Genomic DNA, 21,807 nt, shown 5'->3' on the forward strand with positions numbered 1-21,807 from the left:
TTCTAACCCAAGCTTCCTTCCTTGCATCTTCCCTCCACTGAGTTCAGACCAGCATTGCTGTCTGAAGGCTCTCCCAGAACCCTCCAGCTGCCTCCCCATTTTCACTGGGATGTATTTTGTTCAACAAATATCTGTCATGTCAAGTCCTAGACTACAGCTATCTCTCAAAGGACTGCAACTAACACATTACATGAGCATGGTTTATTTTTTACATGAACTAGTAACCTTATTGTCACTAATCAGTTTTCCGTGATATTCTCACCCTTTCTGAACGTCCTATTCTTTGTGTTCCCATTGAAACATGGTTTTATCGACATTATTGCACTTGCTAAATAACAGTGAGTTAAACGTGTGTGTGTGTGAATTCTGTGAAGGGAGGGAATGTACGTCTTCATTCAGCATGAATGCCTGGACTATAATCAGAACTCAATAAATATTTTTCAACAAATGCCTACCTAAAAATGAAATTTTCTAAAGTAATTAGATGAAAAAAAAAGTACCTAGGAGAGGATATAAATCTCTTAAGACATAAAATGTGCCATATATTTAGATTCTCTAAACTTCCTTTTTCTACGCAGCAAAATATTAACAAAACAAAATGTTTAGCTAGTGAACACAGTTGAAGGTACTGGATGCATTCACTAAATGTACCATATGAATTAAAAAATGGAATGTTGTAGTTCATTCTAAAGAAATAAGTTTATTTTAAACGCCATATCTATTTGAAATACACAAGTGAAAGAGTCTTAGGAGAAAAGTAGTAAAACAAGACTCTGAGTAAGACAGCAACAGAAATGATTCTGAGCATTGGATCAGGAACGAAGAAAATTCAAGACATTTCTCATATGCCTGATTACAAAGTCAAGATTACTTTGTCCACAGTGAATTGTATACTTCCAGAAGGACTGTGATAGTAAGCCCTGGTGATGAAGATGGTCAGTTATCAAAGATATTGGAGATGCCGAGGGTTAAAACTTCATAAAGCATAGATATAACCTTGAGGTGACTGGAGTCATTCAGAAAGTTGATTCACAAAAGCGTGAGCTAAAGGCTGTTTAGTAACAAGATGATCGGCAACTCCTGGAGGAAATGAAAGTTGGGGAGCAGAAGTTGGATCCAGAGCCCAGAGACTGGAAGCCAGTATTTCCACAACCAAAAGACCCAAGGCCAATATTTCCAAACCCTAGAGATCCAGTGTAAATTGTCTGGCAGGGACTGCGGAAGATGAAATTCTGTGGATGGGAGCAGGATGTCTGGAAAGATCTGGTGACAGCACAGGGTGTCTGGAAGCTGATGGGCCTAAAGACGTTCTCCTGACAGCCACCGTAGAGAGTGGAGCCCAGGTGGAAAGTGCTGGGGGAGTAGACAACATTGTTGGGGTAGAAAGAATCACAGGTGGAAACTGGGACCCCCAAGTAACCTCCAAGGGAACAGGAGGAGTTTCCCATGCTGCAGTTGAAAGACATGCTGTTGGGAGTTCTGAGTTCAGCTGAGTTGCAAAGGGAAGTTTGTGACTGTGAATGTTGCCTTCTACACCGGATACTTAAATACTCTAGCAATGGGTGTAATAGCATGCGTTCATTTTAATAAGAACCCTTAATTAGGCTCCAGTAAAAATGAAATGCACTAACCTTCAAAGACCTTTTTTATGATTACAGACTTTTAAATGAAAGAATTTCATTGATTTTCAAAGCAGTTGTTCATGAAGCAAAAATGTTATTTCTCATTCATCTAGCTTGGGTAGGTGACTCTGATTGCACCATAATTGTACCTGTAAGATTGGGGTTTTATTCATCTTATCCTTCAACATAGTGTATTGAATGGGTAACACAGTGAGAACTTTGTTGTGTTTAAAGCTCTAAAAAGTACTTTGTAGTCAGGAGGGAATATTCATTTTGTTCCAAGTTTAGGAATAGAGAGGGAAAAAAATCAATATCTGTTTTACATCCCAAATCTTGTGTACCTTATAGAAGAAATAACCCACTTATGATCCTTAATTGGTACAAATGTTAAATGAGCATCTAACACATTTATGTTCTAGTTTTCTTATAGCATAAGTACCCAAGCTGCTCTTCTATGTGTGAGTTTTTAAGAATAAGGGACCCATATTTTCAGCAGTGCTTTGAAGTTTCCATTGTAAAAATGCTTAAGAAATCCTTATTCTGAAGTTGACTTGTTTCTTGAGAGATCACGTCAATAAATTTAATTTTCAAAAAAATCTCTGCATAAAGTTTAAGTCATTTTTTAGTGGTGTTGATGTCAATGAGAACAAAATAATAAGCTCTATACATTAAAAAAGATGAACCTTTAGTCCCTTATTTTTCTCTCATAGGATAGGATTTTTACTAAAGAAGGTTAAAAAGTAAGGAAAATGCCTACTACCTGTAAACTTCAAAAAAAGATCAAGTTAGAAAAATTCATAATTACAAATGATTTTTGTAGATTGAAATGAGGGCAGAGAGTTCCAAAATATACGATAATATAAAAAAGAGAATGAATCCTTTTGAATTTACCTCTGATGTGGTACACATATTAAATCGTATATATATATATATATATATATATATAATTATATATTTTTTGTTTATATATTCTGCATAGAGAACTAGTATAAGTATTTTTTCTAGACTCTCCCATAAAGTTCATCATTACTTAACTGTAAATACAGCAGCACATGTGTACAGAGAATAGCTCAGAATAACCTGTGGTGATGGGCAAATCTCTTAAGACACCCATCTTCAAAAACTGATATATCATCCAGTAGAAATGAGCTGAGACTCATTCTATGAAGATTTGAAATTACTAAGTGGAAGTTTTTAGGAAAGATTCAACTAAAAATCTAAAACAAGGTTCTTTTGCAGGTAATTGAGATTTCCGTCTTGGGGGCACTTATTAGATATCCATCTGATAAGATATTGTAAATGGGATTCCAACGTGGCAGAGCACTGGAGATAATTGCTAAACTCCCTTCTAAATGGTAAACTTTATGACTTTGACTGTTTTCAGTGCACAAATTGGTCTTCAGTCATATTCCATATATTTGGTAGGCAACATAATTTGTGCTCTGTTTCTAAAATAAACAGTTCTTATTTATCAGGCTTCTTAATTATGAATAGAAAATTGCTTTGTAGTAGATTCCAAACCTTCCTGTTTTGTTTATAACGTCAAAACATCCATATATATATTTCATTCAGCTAGACTGAATTTGCTCGCTTCAATATCATCCACTCATATAAGATATTTCTATAGAAGAATATGCTATGAGATAAGATATCAAGTAATACTGAACATTCTTTTCTCAATGAAATGGAATTTTTTGCACACAAGTACTTTTGTTAAAAAGTAGAAATTTTTTTTTTCTGTGATATGAACAAATCAAATAGCATAGAAGCCACAGGAAGATAAAGCTTCTCAATCTCTCTTCTTCAAGGTGTCAATCTTCATTACCCTACTACACAGAGGAGGAATACAAGTCATAGAATAACAACAAAAAATGACTTTAGAAATTGTGTAAGACTTGTCAGAAACACCTAAGAACAGTTTAAGTCAAAGTCATGTATGTTACTTTCAGAGGCAGAGGAAGAATCTCCCTAAGATGGCTACATTGGTCAAATACTTCAAGGCAAATTCCTTATAAAATTTCTTTAAAACAAAGGCATTTTCCAGATTCTAGGGAGTCCTTTTGGTGGAAAACATTGCCTCTGAGTAGAGAGAGAAATACATTGGGCATTTTTGTCATGTGTTTTGTTCTTATTTTTGATGTCTCTAAAAGTATCTCAGATGAATAACCTCTAACTTTCCAAAACAATATAAAGGTATTTATAATATTTAACTCATTCCACCATAAACACGCAGGCTTCCCAAGTGGTGCTAGTGGAAAAGAACCTGCCTGCCAGTATATGAGATGCCTGACCCAGGGTTCAATTCCTGTGTCAGGAAGATCCCCTGGAGGAAGGCATGACCATCCACTCCAGTACTTTTGCCTGGAGGATCCCGTGGACTACAGTCACAGAGTCGCAAAGATTCGGACACGATTGAAGCGTCTTAGCAGTCACACACGCACAGTAAACACACACATGCACACAAAAGAGGGAATAGCTAAGACGGACTCCTGCTAGTTTGCATACAGTTTTAAGCAAGAGTGTCAGAAATAAGGGGATCTCTCATTTAATATTTCATGAAAACCATTAACATTGGGGTTCAATTAAAAAAAAATCGTCATATGTCTTGTGCGTTACCATTGCCACTTCCTTATGGCATTACCCATTAGGTAAACCTGCCACTTCCTGGTAACAATCCATGTATGTTCTCATTTAAAAAACGATTTTGAGTAGATCAGTTAGCAACTTTGCTCTCCAGATGACAACAGTTTTGAGACAGATTGTGAAAGGGGATTCAATCATTTTTAATTAAACCAGCTTCCATCAGCCCAGTCACTGCCTCTAAAGTTTTCTGAGTGCTTTGCTTGGTGACTTTGGTAGAAAAGGATGACTAAGAGCTTTGAAGATTCCATACTATTACTTGAATTTCAAGGCACAAACATGATTATACTCTTCAGCTATAAAACCACAAACACTCCATGTGTATAACTATGCTGATCTTTTGGATTCAATTAAAAAGATGATGGTAGCTTGTTTTTATGAGCCACGAGGATGACACAGCCGATGATAAGGATATATAAATGCCCCTGTCCAAGAAGTGACATTCAGACTCAGAACCTTCCCATCGTAACTCACATCACCTGTGAAGATGTCCTACAACTGCTGCTCTGGAAACTTCTCCTCCCGCTCCCTCCGGGACCACCTGCGCTACTCAGGCTCCTCCTGTGGCTCCTCCTTCCCCAGCAACCTGGTCTACAGGATTGACCTCTGCTCTCCCAGCTCCTGCCAGCTGGACTCCTCTCTCTACAGTCAGGAGACCTGCTGTGAGCCCATCAGAACCCAGACTGTGGTGTCCAGTCCCTGCCAGACATCCTGCTACCGCCCGAGGACCTGCACATTCTTCAGTCCCTGCCAGACGACTTGCTCTGGGTCTCTGGGCTTTGGTTCCAGTACCTTTCAATCTATTGGTCATGTTTTCCCATCTCTGGGCTTTGGATCCGGTGGTTTCCAATCCGTGGGTCACAGCCCCAACATTTTCTCATCCCTAAGTTGTAGATCCAGCTTTTACCGTCCGACCTTCTTCTCTTCTAGGAGTGGCCGGTCTCTTTCTTTCCAACCGACCTGTGGATCTGGCTTCTACTAATGTCATACTTGAATACAATACCTACTACATCTAGAATTGTAATGCAATACTTAGTATATTGAGATCTACACTATCTGTTGACCTCTTGTTTTACCTTTAGCTTATAAATTTGACTTCTACTGTTACCTGCTCTGGATTAGGAATAATTTGAATACCAGTAACTGAAAATGTATTCATTGAAGAAAGGTGCCATAACTACTCCCTTGTAGCTATATAGACATGCGATACTGAAGCACATTTATTTCCTGGTTATTTCCCCAACTGCATGTATTTCAAATTTTACTAGTAGAAAAAATGGTGTACGTTTAAATAAAGATTGGTATATGACATCCACATATTGGTTTTGTCATTTTGTTTGCTTTGTTTCTTCAATGGAGGAGGGCGTGGCAACCCACTCCAGTATTCTTGCCTGGAGAATCCCATGGACAGACAAGCCTGGCAGGCTACAGTTCATAGGGTCACAAAGAGCTGGACACAACTGAAGCAACTTAGGACGTGTCTTCAAATCTAATTCTAAATATCTGGCTGTATTTTTCTGCATCTTGTACTCATAATTTAAATTTTCTCAATTTAAAAAGTAAAATTGTTCAGTGTCCTTTAGGTTTGGAAGAAATTATTTCATCTTTCATGTTTACCCTTCTCTTTATACAGAAGGAGTAAATACATTCTATTAATATGGTAAAATCTGAAATTACATTTTTAAGACTAGATTTTAAGACTACAGAAAAGTAACAGTGACCTTTGGTTTTGTAGGGGGTTAGAAACTTGAATATTTTTATATAATTATAAATAGGTATATTAAATTGACTACATCACATAATTTTGGAAGGAAGATTACTCATAGATAGATTCTAAAATAATATATTCAGTAAGAAGTTAGTGAGTTAGATTTGGTGAGAATTTCAGTTGCCCCAGATTTACTGCTTTCATAAGAAAGCAAATGAAATGTCTAATTGATTTATAATTGAAAACATCTAATACACCCCAATACCATAAGAAGTAAGCCCAGCATTTTTGGTACAATCATCAATACAGTTGGTTTGCAACCACTTTTTAAGTTGTTCTGTTGATAACATTTACTTAGAGAAAAAACAAAAAAAAGGAAAATGAAACTCAAAAACAATGCAAATATTCTTATGTTACAAGAGTTAACTAAATGTTTAGGAAGCTGATTACACCTGAATCAGCAGTTATGCTCCAAACTTTTATCAGTTAAGTCAAGGACAATATTACTAAAAGGTACAGATGACCTAGATTCTCACCCACAGGGTAACCATATGTCTTGGTTTATTCTGTTTGTCTCAGCATCCAGTCCCACTTGGTAATTGTCTTAGATTTCTCACTTTTTATATGTAATGGATAATTGAGTTAACATAACCAGTGATGACTGGTTTAGGAAACTTCCACTTTGCTTTTGCTATGGTTTCATCTAGTGGAGTCCTTATAAGATGCATACAGGGTGAACAGTTTTTACTTTAACCAGTGTTAAATCTGAAGACAAGCCATATCCTATTCTTTGCTCTGCCTGAAAAAAATAGAACTGCTCCTTTTATTCCATATCTATCACTAATATGGAAAACACACTACACTTAAATACAGAGGTAGGACGGTTCACGTGCTCAAATCTTGGCGGAGGTTCATTTGTTGTTCTAACCTCGCCAGTACTGCTATGGCTGTTTTCACATCCTGCAAGATGCCATAATAGACACCAAGCTACCAGTAGGTGGAGATACTGGGAAATTTAGGATTACTGATTCAGATCAGATTAGTCACTCAGTCGTGTCCGACTCTTTGCGACCCCATGAATCGCAGCACGCCAGGCCTCCCTGTCCATCACCAACTCCCGGAGTTCACTCAGACTCACGTCCATCGAGTCAGTGATGCCATCCAGCCATCTCATCCTCTGTCGTCCCCTTCTCCTGCCCCCAATCCCTCCCAGCATCAGAGTCTTTTCCAATGAGTCAACCCTTCGCATGAGGTGGCCAAAGTACTGGAGTTTCAGCTTTAGCATCATTCCTTCCAAAGAAATCCCAGGGCTGATCTCCTTCAGAATGGACTGGTTAGATGTCCTTGCAGTCCAAGGGACTCTCAAGAGTCTTCTCCAACACCACAGTTCAAAAGCATCAATTCTTCAGCACTCAGCCTTCTTCACAGTCCAACTCTCACATCCATACATGACCACAGGAAAAACCATAGCCTTGACTGGACGGACCTTTGTTGGCAAAGTAATGTCTCTGCTTTTGAATATGCTATCTAGGTTGGTCATAACTTTCCTTCCAAGGAGTAAGCGTCTTTTAATTTCATGGCTGCAGTCACCATCTGTAGTGATTGGTGTACATAAAATATGGGCATAAAACTGAGGGTGGTACATAGCATATACTTGCTTCACAGATGGTGCAGTAAAGCATCCATCTGCCAATGTGGGAGGCCAAGAGACTCAGGTTAGACCACTGAGATGGGAAGATCCCCTGAAGAAGGGAATGGCCACCCACTCCAGTATTCTTGCCTGAAAAAAATCCACAGGCCACCATCCATGAGGTCGCAAAGAGTCAGACATGACTGTGTGCAGAAGCACACAGCATATAAAGATTAATCTAAATGCTCTTGCTGCAGTGGTTTGGCCACATATTGTACTGCTTAAATCTACAACTATTTATTTTATTGTTTGGGAGAATTTTTTTTATTTTTTAGACTTTGCAAAAGAATATCTTATTAGGAGCAATGAAGCTAAAAGTTCATATTTTAATTTAAAGGTGTGAGAACTTAGTTTCTATTCTTAAAGGAAGTTGATGGTGAAATATGACTCGTACAACAATTTCTTGGCATTTACTCTCCACCATGGGGGTCAGAAGTATCACCAGAGAAAAAGTCAAAGAGACAATTTTACTGGAGAAGCATCAGTGTCTATTCCAAGTAACAGAAGTTTTAAAAAGATTACTTCCAAAGATGATTATCTATCACTAACAGATGCACACGTGTGCACACGCACACACACACACACACACACTAAACCCAAAAGCACAGATGAAGCAGTAGTTGATGATGTGCTCTTCCATTAACAAAAGAAAAGCTTCACTGAGGATTAATGAAGCCAGTATTGTGACAATATTGTTAAATACTTCAAATCAAAAATGAATTTAATTCCAATAGTGATTTGATTTCTTCATCCAGTCCAAAGAGTCCATGTAAAGTGGACTAATGAAAGTTCATAATACTCTGGCAGCTCTAATGCAAAATTATTTAAAAAGTTCAAATCAAAGATAAAATGACTGGTTGTCTCAGTAACAATAAAAACAAAAATTTTGCTGAAGGACCACATCATGGTAAAAATAATCAGGTAAGATTCCCATGAAGAAAAAACACTGTTGTAATTGCTGTAAATATATAACCCATAATTGGATTCAAACATGCTGTAATATTCTGCTATTCAAAGCAGAAGCTGTAGTTTTAAAGCATTTTTTATGTATACCCAGAGTAAGTTCTTTTGGCATGCTTTTCCTTACCTCATCAATCACCTCTTCCACCTCTGTTGTATTTTTATTTTCCTGGTGCCTTTTTTGTTATTGATTTTTATGTCATTAGCATGTTACTTTGTATAACAAAGCACACACAGCGGGGGGTACATTCTTTCATGCTTGATTTGAGGTCTTTATTCCATGTTCTATGTTACTTTTACATCCAGTTACACGACTTTTCCCTTCTCAAGGACTTCCCCATGATTCTATCCTGATTGACTCCTTGCTCCTTCAGTCTGACTCACCAAAGTGGAATGCAGTTTACAGATTAGTGAGATGTCATGGTTTCGCAATTTTACTTTTTTCTAATTTTCAGAGAAAAGCTTCTAGGAGTGACAGTGTTTATGTTGGGGAATTCAGAGGGGGAGAAGAAATCTGTCAAGTTATATAGAAATCACCTTTATCTCTTATTTAAAAAAATATTAACAGTAAGCTCATCTTCAATTTTGGGGTTGCTGATTTTAAAATTATGCATGTGTGACTGTGAAAGAGAAGTTTGTGTGTGTGTGTTTGTTTTGTTTTTTACTATTCTTGTTCATAGTGGTAGTTATTGAGGAAGGGAACATTTTAATGTGACATTAATAATGATAATTAAAGTGAATAATAGCGGGTTTGTCATTGCACTCAGAATTTCTAGCAGTATCTTCCTGAGGGATAATCATGTATTTCTCTCGGTCTATTATTAAGTATTATGGTTAATGCAAATCTTTTTAAGAGAAATTAGCTCATTTTTCCTTAGCGTTCTTTTCCTAAACTCTATGTTTATTTTTTGTTTTTCTCTTTATTGTGAATACGACTCACGAGGCTAATGAAACTAGATCCAAAGGAGCTGAAGTCTATTCAGATAAAGCAATCTCCGTAGTAGGAGGTATACTCAAAGCTCTTGGTTGAAAGAGTAGGTGAAAAAAAAAAAAAAGCTCCGGAAAGAACAAGAATAGGTTGATTCAAGAGATGGGATTCTACTAGATCTTTGATGAACAAATTTGGGCAAATTTCTAATTCTTTTTGACTTTTCTTTCTCTCGTGTCTGGAAAGGTATATAGCACAGAATATTTGTCTTCCTCATGAGGATGTTTGAGCATTAAATGCAAGTTGTGTATCAGGTACTCCTTGTACCCTCTGTTATATATTCAACTTTCAACTGTGATCCCAGACACAGCTATGGTGCCTGAAACAATTGCATGCAAGTTTCAACCCTCTTTGCATTGACAGTATCTCCCCTCCCGCATAAACAACATTTCTTTCACTCTCTACTTGGGTTCTCAGAGATCACAGCCAGAAAAACAAAAGGAACACACTGAATCCTCTCACATGTTTAATGAGGTTCCAAAAATTAATACACAGCCAGGCAACATTCCAGCAATGGGAAGCACAAGTTGATGGATAAATGATTCTCACTGTTGATCAGATCCAGAGGTGGACAATTCCAAAACCATACCATATGTTCCTTAAAAGACCTTGAAAGACTAAGTCCTCACTGTCCATCATAAAGTCAGCAACAAAAAACATAATCCTTTGTAAGATTTTTTCTCTTTGATTCTTTCACCTTCCATGGTCTCCCACACTATTTGCCTGATGCATGCTATGCATGCGTGCATGCTAAGTTGCTTCAGTTGTGTTCGACTGTACAATCTAATGGACTGTAGCTCACCAGGTTCCTCTGTGGGATTCTCTAGGCAAGAACACTGAGTGGGTTGCCATGCCCTCCTCCAGGGGATCTTCCTAACTAGTATCCAACACGTATCTCTTATGTCTCCTGCACTGGCAGGCAGGTTCTTTATCACTAGCACCAGCTGGGAAGTCCTAGTTGCCTGGTGTCTTGTGACAAATACACAGTCTGTACTCAAGGTTTTGACTTCAGCTCTGCTTTACAGTTGGGAAAAGGATACAGGGGGGAAAACATACTAGGAGCAAAGGATACAGCCTAAGACTAGAGGATACAGATATTTATTCAACACTGTTCCATGTGTGTTGCTGTTAGTAACTCAGGTTGAGCCTTGAGGAAGCCTCAGAAGGTTATCCCACATCTCCTTAACCCAGTGGGCTTCCCAGATGGCACTAGTGGTAAAGAATCTGCCTGCCAGTGAAGAGGACATAAGAGACACTTGTTTGATCCCTGGGTCAGGAAGATCCCCTGGAGAAAGAAATGGCAACCCACTTCAGTATTCTTGCCTGGAAAATCCCATGGACAGAGGAGTCTGGCAGGATACAATCCATGGGTTGCAAAGAGTGAGATACGACTGAAAAGAATTAGCACTCACTGCTTAACCCAGTTGCTCCCCAGTTAAAATCATTGTGAATCTCTTTATGAATGTTCATAGGTACGGCTCAGAAAGGATCACGCACTGGGACCAGGCTCAGGGAAGGATTACGGCATTTATGCCAACCAATAGAGAACAAAGCATCTACCCTTGGAGTTGTTTAAAGGCTTATTTTTTCTCTTAGCTGAAAATCTACATTCAGATACTAGACTTTCAGTATGTTTTCTACATATTATATCATCTTATAAATTATACTATATTTTTGTTGCCTGCATTTCTAGTTATACACCAATTTCTCTGTTTTCCATTATTAGCAGAAATCCATGCTTCCATCCTCAGGCAAATATCACTGATATTGAGGCAAATAAAATATGGACCTCCAGGAAATAATTACTCCCACTAGGAAACATATGCAATGACAATAGAAATTTGCTAAAATCTTTCAAAATGTGTGTTTTCACATCCAGTTTCAGAGGCACATTGATCTTTATTTAACATTCCCGAATACTGATTAAACTATAGGCAAATAATGAGACAAGCAATACATTTCAATGTCAGATGATGTAAATTTATTAGATTAAAATTTTCATTTTCAAATGCTTTTCCATGAAAATCCAACAGTACAGGTATTAGGACTTCATATTGGGTTATTCATTAAGTTTAGAGTCCTTCAAAAGTTGATGATGCAAGAAACTGATGATTTAAGAATAAAAGATTGGTGGTAAGTGTGAGAAGGAAAACAATGGGTATATTGAGAGAGACTTTGATCTCAATATGCAAAAGGATTTAGACCTTCAACAAATTGAACGATAGAAGCCAGATCCACAGATTGGTCTGTAACAGGATGATTGGCAGCTACGGGAGGAAAAGTAGGTTGGCTGACAGAATCCAGATCCACAGCTCAGGGAAGGGAAGCCACAGATTCCATAACCCAGCCGTCTGAAGCCACGGGATCCACAGCCCACTGAGTAGCAGCTTCTGGATCCAGAGCTCAGGGAGCTGCAGCTGCGGGACCTGAAGCCCAGAGACCCAGGGAAAGTCGTCTGGCAGGGACTGGAGAACGTGGAGGTCCTCAGGCGGTAGCAGGATGTCTGGCAGGGACGGGACACCACAGTCTGGGTCCTGATTGGCTCACAGCAGGTCTCCTGACTGTAGAGAGAGGAGTCCAGCTGGCAGGAGCTTGGAGAGCAGAGGTCAGTCCTGTAGACCAGGTTGCTGGGAAAGAAGGAACCTGGGTAGTGCTGGTAGCTCCCAAGGGAGCAAGAAGAGAAGTTTCCAGAGCAGAGATTGTAGGACATGTTGACAGGAGATGTGAGTTCAGTTGAGTTACAGTGAGACGATTCTGAGTTTGAATGTCTCTCCTGCACTGTAGCATATATACACTTCCAGCAAGGGGTGTGGCACACCAAGGGATCATGGTTCCTACATGAGATTTCCTCTTTTGCATATGTGTAATTCAGTAGTCTTCTCGGTAATTGCAGTTGCAGGTGAATGGTTTCTCGAATTTGTTTTTATGGATGCTGTAATTCTGTTGTTATAGCCAAAGCCAATGAACTACTGCTATGTCAGAAATGCTATGACTGTTTCTTACTAATGCACATCCCATCATGGCCAGGGAAGCGTCATGACCAGGAAAGCTTTTTTCTGATTTACGCTAACCCGCCTCCTATGTATCTACATCTACATGTTTTTACTGGTGACTGTTTTCCTCCCAAGAGTGTGGAATAAGATGGATTTTCCTCTGGTACGATAGATCAGAGGTGCAGTTTCAAAGCTTTCCTGAAATGATCCACTTTGTCACCATTTACTCCCATTCTCCAAAATCACTCAGCAGTAATCTGTTATGGCAGCAATAGAAAATACACCAAGGATCACAGTTATACAGTATGTCTCTAATCCAATGGATACCAAAAATAGATAAAATAAGAGACTGAGAGAGAAATGGCATAAAGACAGCTTCTGTGTATGTAAAGATAATATGACCAAAAAAGAGGCTCAGCTGAAATTGTATCCAGGAGAGATCAATCTGGCCCACGTCTGTTTAGTTAAGACGGAAACACTGGTATGGTGAGAGAAGGAAACAATTGAAAGTAAAACACAGAGAAGGCTTAGGAAATTTTTTTTTCTATTGCACTCAAATGATTACTTATTCCCTAATGTCTTTATTATTAAAAATATCAAAATTAGTGTATTTTATGAATCTTGATATGTTGTTCCTTTTATCATCTGCTGAAGCTGCAGCTCCAATCCTTTGCAACCTGATGCGAAGGCCGACTCACTGGAAAAGACCCTGATGCTGGGAAAGATTGAAGGTGGGAGGAGAAGGGGATGATAGAGGATGAGATGGTTGGATGGCATCATTGACTCAATGGACATGAGTTTGAGCAAACTCCAGGAGATAGTGAAGGACAGAAGAGCCTGGCATGCTCCAGTCCATGGGGTCGCAAAGAGTCGGAAACGACTTAGCAACTGAACAGCAATGCAAGATTTCTATTGTCTTAGAATATCTCTAGTTTTTCTCTGCACAGGCTTTGACTTCCTGGCATTTGCAGAGCTGCAGTTTCCTGCCTATATGTGAAGATTTTTTTCCACTTCTCTTTTCTTCTGCAGGGTGTATAAATCTCTCTCTTTTTCTCCTCTTTCTGTTCTCACCCTACCATTTTTCCTTCCTCCTTTTAATGTATTTAACCTAGATTTTCTCTCTTTTCTGTTTTCCAAATATATATATATAGCTTCTCTTTATAGAGTCAAAGGTTAAAAACAAAGTTTACTAAATTTTATAATATTCTGAGTGTATAAATAGTTACAGCTACTTTCAAAGTTCATTCACAAAATATTCAGTGTTAAAATAAAACTAGTTAAACTATACTCCAGACTCAAGGAAATGTAATGTTATTGTTGATAGCAATATTTTCTTATTTTATTTTTTAATAAAGCTATTATAAACTTACCAAAAATAATAACATTAAAACACTGAATATAACAAAATAAAACTGGAACAAAATATAACAGCAGAAAATACAATCTGAAATCCATAATCCATATAATAGTCTTGGGAAAATCAGACATTAAACTACTTTTGTTATGAATTTAGTAGTAGGAAACAGGGAAATATTGCTATCAGGGAAGAGCTGTGTTTCAGAATTGAAGATAATTTGAGGATTTGGGGCAGAAAATGAAAACTAGACAACAGAATCTAACTTAAAGTTTAGAAATTTATAAAATAACTGATTTGGAAAAACTAGTGATATCTTTTATCAATAGATCAAACATTGACTAATAGATGATGCTTTTGAACTGTGGTGTTGGAGAAGACTGTTGAGAGTCCCTTGGATTGCATGGAGATCAAACCTGTTCATCCTAAAGGAAATCAATCCTGAGTATTCTTTGGAAGGACTGATGCTGAAGCTGAAGCTCCAATACTTGGGCCACCTAATGCAAAGAACTGATTCATTGGAAAAGACCCTGATGGATTCATTGGGAAAGACTGAAGGCAGGAGGAAAAGGATACAACAGAGGATGATAATGGCTGGATGGTATTACCGACTCAATGGACATGAGTTTGAGCAACTTCTAGGAGTTGGTGATAGACAGGGAGGCCTGGCATGCTGCAGTCCATGGGGTCGCAAAGAGTCAGACACGACTGAGTGACTGAAATGAATAGACAGTTAGTGAATTAGAAGATGGAATAGGAGGAAATCCCAAACTAAAGTGTAAAAAAGACAAAAAGACTGAATATAGAGAAAAGACTGTGAGAGGCATATATATATATATATAATGTATAGTGTATTTTGCTTATAATTGGATCTCAGGAAAAAAGGAGATAAAAATGGGATGGAAACAGTATTTGAAGAGATAATAGTTTTGTTGTTGTTGTTCTTCAGTCACTAAGTCGTGTCTGACTGACTCTTTGTGCCCCATGGATTGCAGCATGCCAAGCTCCTCTGTCCTCCACTATCTCCTGGAGTTTGCTCAGATTCGTGTCCATTAAGTCAATGATACTATCTAACATATCTAAACAATAGTTAAGGATTTATCAAAGTTGATGCATCATCTGTTGTGTGAAATGGTACTCAAGAAATGAGTAGAACTGGCCTAAGGTTGAGGTGACTAAAAGATGGGCTTTAGCAGAAATGACCCCAAGATGGAATTATAGGTACAAAGACTTATGGGGATATGGCTGTGAGAGAAGAGTGTTGGGGAAGAAGGGAAGAAGGCTAGGAGACTTGTCAGACTTCCATGAGAGTCTCATCAGAGTGAAGAAGATAGAAAGACATGTCCCAGGCAGCCACAGATTGTGGACAGTTTCTCAAGACCATTGGAGATCCTCAATTGTTGGCCAGCAAAGGATCTCATGTGTCCTAAGAAGGAGGCCTTTTAATATCTCTCCTGTGCTCAGTCATTGTCTGGGAGCAGCCCCATGGAAAGAGGGGCTTTTCTACCAATGCAGTGTTAGATTTTGGACCATAGCATGGAGTTGGGGCAGGGGCGTCCCTGGTCAATCAAGCCTCCTGTAGATGAAGATCTGAGAAGGAAATTCTTAGGGCGTCTACATGTACAGATGACAATATGTTAAGACTACAGGTCTCATATCAGGTCCACTGAATCTGAAACTCAATTGCTTCCTTCCCTCATCTCAATATTTCTTAGCTCTTTGATGCTTTTCATAAGGGTCCAAACTGGCCTTCCTTGTGACTCTGTCTTAGTTCTCTCCCTCACTGTCACCATGTCTCCAAATAGTTGTGCAGGTTTCTTTCTGGTTCTAGCCATCAATGGTGTTCAAAAAAATGTCCTGGCTGATAATTTTTCCTCTCCATTGTATCTGAGACACGTGCGTAACAGAATATAATTGAATGACAATAATGGAGGATAAGAAGATATCAGTTCAATTCAGTTCAGTCACTCGGTCACGTCCGAATCTTTGTGACCCCATGGACCACAGCACGGCAGGCATCCCTGTCCATCACCAACACCTGGAGTTTACCCAGACTCATGTCCATTGAGTCGGTGATTCCATCCAACCATCTCATCCTCTGAGAAGACATGGGAACAAGTAAAGCCAGTATTTAGTAGGTTCTGTGTTCAAGCCAAAGTTACACCTCTGATCCATTGACAAGAAAAATAATTTTATCTTATGTAACTGCCATTTGAGAAAAGCATTTTCTCTTCATTGGCAGAAGCAAAACACCCAAAGATTATGGCAAGAGGAAATGGAAAGGCCTTCTTGACTATGATGGAATAAGCATTAGTGTAAAACAGTCATAGCATTTCTAACATAGGTGTAGTTCATTGGCCTTGGCTATAACACCAAAATTATAGCATCCATAAATACAGTATGGGGAGAACCACTCCAACTACAATTATAGAGAAGATTGCTAAGTTACACGCATGTAAACAAGGGAACACAAATATGGAAAAAATGACCCTGTAGGTTACCCCACCTATTGCTGAGAGTATATATAAGCACATCTGTCTAGAAGGTTACATTCAAACTCAGAATCTTCTCACTGTAGCTCAGCTGAACTCACATCTCCTGTCAACATGTCCTACAACTGTTGTTCCAGAACCTTCTCCTCCTGCTCCCTTGGGGGCCGCCTGAGCTACTCAGGCTCCTCCTGTGGCTCCTCCTTCCCCAGCAACCTGGTCTACAGGACTGACCTCTGCCCTCGCAGTTCCTGCCAGCTGGGCTCCTCTCTCTACAGTCAAGAGACCTGCTGTGAGCCCATCAGGACTCAGACGTTCCGTGTGGTGTCTCGTCCCTGCCAGACATCCTGCTACCGTCGGAGGACCTCCACCTTCTCCATTCCCTGCCAGACAACTCACTGTGGGTCTCTGAGCTGTAAGTCCAGCAGCTGCAGCTCCTTGAGCTCTGGATCCAGAAGGTGCTACTCAGTGGGCTGTGGATCCTGTGTCTTCAGACCCCTGGGCTATGGAGTCTGTGGCTTCCCTTCCCTGGGCTGTGGATCCAGATTCTGGCACCCAATTAATTTTCCCTGCAGAAGTTTCCATTAATCTTGCTACTGACCAACCTGTATATCTGGCTTCTACTGATTAACTTGTAGAAGAGCCAAATTCATTTGAGAAATTTAGATTTTGTACCCTAATTATCTGTTATCCTAATCTGCTCCATTGAAAAGTATTCTAATATTTCCTGATTACTAGCAATTCTTTACCTCTCTAACCCTCAGACTTGGGGTGATAAATTAACTCTGTCAACATACAAAGTTAATGAGAAATTCAAATTGAATGGTAGATAGAATTTATGGTTTTGCACATCTCCCAAAGATAGATGGAAAGTCAAATAATTTGATTTTAATAAACTCTTTATTCTGCCATCCAAATATGCTGTGAATGTTGTTATTTATTAGCAATGTGTCAACTAGGATTTCTATTGTCATTGTTTCTGTTAATGGGCTTTGGAAAGCTCAGATTTAGGGAATTATGCACTAATTTTGGTTGTGCTCAGTCATGTCCCGGAGAAGGCAATGGCACCCCACTCAAGTACTCTTGCCTGGAAAATCTCATGGGCGGAGGAGCCTGGTAGGCTGCCATCTATGGGGTTGCACAGAGTCCAACACGACTGAAGTGACTTAGCAGCAGCAGCAGCAGTCATGTCCAACTCTTTTCGACCCCATGGACTGTAGCCCACCAGTCTCCATTGTCCATGGAATTTTACAGACAAGAATACTGGTTTTTGTTACTGTTCAGTCACTCAATCATGTCCAGCAGAGTCGCTTGCCATCTCCTACTCCAGATGTTTTTCTTTCTTTAACCAAGAATTTTCCCTGGATGCCCACAGCTTCTACATACAGCCTTACTCTAAAAGAAAATCTCAAGAGATTTGAATATCTTTATCCACATGGTAAACACAGACCATACATCTTGAAAGGCATTATGTACAAGAGCGGTTTTAAGAATGCAGGAATAAAATTTAGGCTTCTGTGATGAGACCTGGGCATGAAGAGTATCAGAATGGAAGACTAGTGTGTGGCTGTACATTTTTAGAGAAAAGGACACCTCTGAGCTTTAGATAATCACCTTGCAGGAATTTTTCTCTCTCTCTTTTTTTTTTTGAATTGACTATATCCCTGTACCCCAATTACTGTTTTCAATCTGCTCAAGTTATCACCATTTGTAAAAAAGACAGGCAACAAACTTAGATGAGAAGGAACTAGGCTCAGCAGGTGTGAGGTTGCACCTGGGTTTCTTAAGCAACAGAGAAACAGAATCTAGCTGTTCTCAAGAAAGCTCTAATATCATAAAAAATGAATGTTTCAATTGTATACTGAAGTAAAATTGAATATTCTTTTTTTAAGTGTTATTCTTCTATCTTACATGCAAGTGTTATAGAAAAGTAAAGTAGTAACAGAGACAGTACAATGATAACCGAAAATTTAATCTTTATGCAGAACAAGTAGCGTTCTATATAGAAAAAATAAATATTTTCCTATTCTTTGTAAGATTTTCAAACATCCCTGAAATTAAGAAATTAGATGCAAATTAGGAAATTAAATTTAGTTGAATGAGATATCTCACTCAACTAAAATCATTGTACTAACAGGGCCTCATTTCTTCCCAGAGGATCTAGGGGAAAGCCTATTTACTTGTCTTCTTTTTGTTTGTTTGTTTTCTAGTTCAGTTCAGTTCAGTTCAGTCGCTCAGTCGTGTCTGACTCCTTGTGACCCCATGAATCACAGCACACTAGGCCTCCCTGTCCATCACCAACTCCCGGAGTTCACTCAGACTCACGTCCATCGAGTCATTGATGCCATCCAGCCATCTCATCCTCTGTCATCCCCTTCTTCTCCTGCCCCCAATCCCTCCCAGCATCAGAGTCTTTTCCAATGAGTCAACCCTTCGCATGAGATGGCCAAAGTACTGGAGTTTCAGCCTTAGCATCATTCCTTCCAAAGAACATCCAGGGCTGATCTCCTTCAGAATGGACTGGTTGCATCTCTTTGCAGTCCAAGGGACTTTCAAGAGTCTTCTCCAACACTACAGCGCAAAAGCATCAATTCTTCAGGGCTCAGCTTTCTTCACAGTCCAACTCTCACATCCATACATGACCACTGGAAAAACCATAGCCTTGACTAGACGGACCTTTGTTGGCAAAGTAATGTCTCTGCTTTTCAATATGCTATCTAGGTTGGTCATAACTTTTCTTCCAAGGAATAATCATCTTTTAATTTCATGGCTGTAGTCACCATCTGCAGTGATTTTGGAGCCCAGAAAAATAAAGTCTGACAGTTTCTACTGTTTCTCTATCTATTTCCCATGAAGTGATGGGACCAGATGCCATGATCTTCGTTTTCTGAATGTTGAGCTTTAAGCCAACTTTTTCACTCTCCTCTTTCACTTTCATCAAGAGGCGTTTTAGTTCCTCTTCACTTTCTGCCATAAGGGTGGTGTCATCTGCATATCTGAGCTTATTGATATTTCTCCCAGCAATCTTGATTCCAGCTTGTGCTTCTTCCAGCCCAGCGTTTCTCATGATGTACTCTGCATATAAGTTAAATAAGCAGGGTGACAATATACAGCCTTGACCTACTCCTTTTCCTATTTGGAACCAAAGGCCACCCAAATTCTTTAGCCTATGCCCTACTTCCTCCAAAGTCAGCAATGGTGGGTAAAATCCTCCTTGTATTGATATGACTCTGGTCTACTCTTCGCCTTTCTCTTCCATTTTCAAGAGTGTTTATAAACACATTGGGGTCACCTGATGATCTCTCTGTTTAGTATCAACTGATTAGCAACTTTAATTCCATTACTACTTTCATTACTCTTGCTATATAACATACCATATTCACAAGATATATGAATACATTTAAGGGGCCATTATTCTCCTTACCAAAATTAGTAAGTAAATTTATAAAAATAACTCAAAGATTGAGTGTAAATAGTGATATGATGAGATCACAAACAATCACTAAAATTCAGTGGTGGAGACAATGAATTTATAATATTACATTTACACCTGAAGTTAAATATAGTATCCCATTTCAGGTTGATAGTCAAAATAAGAAAACTGTATTATTTTACAACAGGAAACACATAACTCCTGAGCTGATATTTTGCCATTACCATTCGGGAAACTACCATTTCTCTGTTCCAAATCTCTGGCATTATTAATTTCCTGGAATACAGATTTTATTCTATCTATATTTCATCAATTAATTTTAGGATAGTGAATAGTATAGTGTTCATTCAGATTTCACTAACTTAATCCTACTCTATACAACTAAGAGCAGATCAGCTGGCACTTACCTGGATTCTAGCTTCCTGATTCCTCCTGCTGCATGCTTCTGAGATGCCTAACACCGTGGAAATGTGAACCCAGAGTTGTGTGTCCCAAGCTGCTGCCCACACAACTATAGTTCCAGAAACTGCTGATTATCTGTCTACCGACTTGTTTCCAGTCCTGATTTCTGAGAATAAATATATCCATTTTCCCAGGAAATTTTCTCATGAGTCATTTTTAGGCATCCGATTTCAACAATTTCCATTTATTAATAGTTTTTACCTTGTTAGTGATTACAATGAATAACTGTATCCTCCCCAAACCCCTTGTGCCCCTTTTTTAAATTAGTCACACCTCAGAACACATAGCCAAACATTTGGCCAGTATTACTATTTTTCACAGTATTTTCATTAAAGCTTTACTGTGAGCCAAAATCTGTGCTATGGAAATATACCGTTGAATATATTTCTTTAATAAAATTATTTTGTGTATTACTCCATAATGAAAAATGAAAAACAGAGTGAGAAATATATGCTACTTGTTCTAAGTAGAATGAAAGTCTAACAGAGAAAGTGAATGTTATATAAATAATGAGCTGTGAATAAGTCCTTGATGCTACAGTAACATACGTTGAGCAACATATATCTTATAAGTAAAGAAAGAATTCCCAGAGAAAGAGCATTTGAAATGGGTCTAAAGGATAAGTAGGGAGAAAAAAGATTAAAAAAAAAAAAAAAAAGTAGGGACTAGATACGTGGGACATGGAGAACAAGTGTTTTAGCACCAAAGACTTGATATGTGCACTATAAGATGGAAAGCCATTTTGTCTGGTCATTGAGGGAAAAGGGAAGAATGACTTGAAATTAGGCCAGAAAGATTTAGGAGCTATTTTCTCTAGGTCTTAGGTGTCTAATTCTGGATCGCTTACTTCTAAAAGCAACAAGAACTGTTTAATTGTTTTTAGTAGAAGTATAATATTGTTGCACAACACATTTTCACCCCTTTTTAAAAAATCACTTTAATACATCCGTGATTTTAATGCCATTAGTTGAAAACTCTTTTTCCACATTTGAGTTATTTGACATTTTGTAAAAAGAAATTGATAATATTCATGTGAGTCTATTTCAGATCTCTATTCTGTTCCACTGAATGAAAGTGAAAGTGAAAGTGAAGTCGCTCAGTCGTGTCTGACTCTTTTGCGATCCGTGGACTGTAGCCCACCAAGCTCCTCTGTCCATGGGATTCTCCAGGCAAGAATAGTGGAGTGGGTTGCCATTTCCTTCTCCAGGGGATCTTCCCGATCCAGGGATCGAACCCTGGTCTCCCACATTGCAGGCAGACTCTTTAACCTCTTCACCACCAGGGAAGCCCTTAAATACAAGAATACAGTCTCTCAGAAAACCTCCTATAGAGACACAGAACTTCAGATCCAAGTACTAACATCAAAGATTTCAAGGGAGGAAAGGAAGCCAGGTTGAAAGAAGAAGGGGGAGGAGACGGGAGAGGCAGGGCAAAATGGGTGGCCTTACAGATGTCTCCTGCCACCTAC

The 21,807-nt window shown here is 38.8% G+C and overlaps 4 protein-coding genes across 4 annotated transcripts; 2 read left to right on the forward strand and 2 right to left on the reverse strand.

The window, feature by feature from the left end:
* Nucleotides 1-686: 686 nt before the first annotated feature.
* LOC133254094 (keratin-associated protein 15-1) lies at nucleotides 687-1,499 on the reverse strand. Its single transcript, XM_061428142.1, has one exon. It carries the CDS (start codon nucleotides 1,464-1,466, stop codon nucleotides 1,056-1,058), a length of 411 nt encoding a protein of 136 aa, XP_061284126.1. The 5' UTR covers nucleotides 1,467-1,499; the 3' UTR covers nucleotides 687-1,055.
* Nucleotides 1,500-4,718: 3,219 nt separating this feature from the next.
* Nucleotides 4,719-5,577, forward strand: LOC133254104 (keratin-associated protein 13-1-like). Its single transcript, XM_061428154.1, has one exon. It carries the CDS (start codon nucleotides 4,750-4,752, stop codon nucleotides 5,242-5,244), a length of 495 nt encoding a protein of 164 aa, XP_061284138.1. The 5' UTR covers nucleotides 4,719-4,749; the 3' UTR covers nucleotides 5,245-5,577.
* A 5,989-nt stretch (nucleotides 5,578-11,566) lies between these two features.
* LOC133254106 (keratin-associated protein 13-1-like) lies at nucleotides 11,567-12,380 on the reverse strand. Its single transcript, XM_061428168.1, has one exon. It carries the CDS (start codon nucleotides 12,316-12,318, stop codon nucleotides 11,815-11,817), a length of 504 nt encoding a protein of 167 aa, XP_061284152.1. The 5' UTR covers nucleotides 12,319-12,380; the 3' UTR covers nucleotides 11,567-11,814.
* Nucleotides 12,381-16,546: 4,166 nt separating this feature from the next.
* LOC133254113 (keratin-associated protein 13-1-like) lies at nucleotides 16,547-17,326 on the forward strand. The gene has a single exon (XM_061428181.1). It carries the CDS (start codon nucleotides 16,562-16,564, stop codon nucleotides 17,030-17,032), a length of 471 nt encoding a protein of 156 aa, XP_061284165.1. The 5' UTR covers nucleotides 16,547-16,561; the 3' UTR covers nucleotides 17,033-17,326.
* Nucleotides 17,327-21,807: the final 4,481 nt, after the last annotated feature.

The sequence above is a fragment of the Bos javanicus genome, chromosome 1, assembly GCF_032452875.1.
Source record: "Bos javanicus breed banteng chromosome 1, ARS-OSU_banteng_1.0, whole genome shotgun sequence".
NCBI classification, from domain to species: Eukaryota; Metazoa; Chordata; class Mammalia; order Artiodactyla; family Bovidae; genus Bos; species Bos javanicus.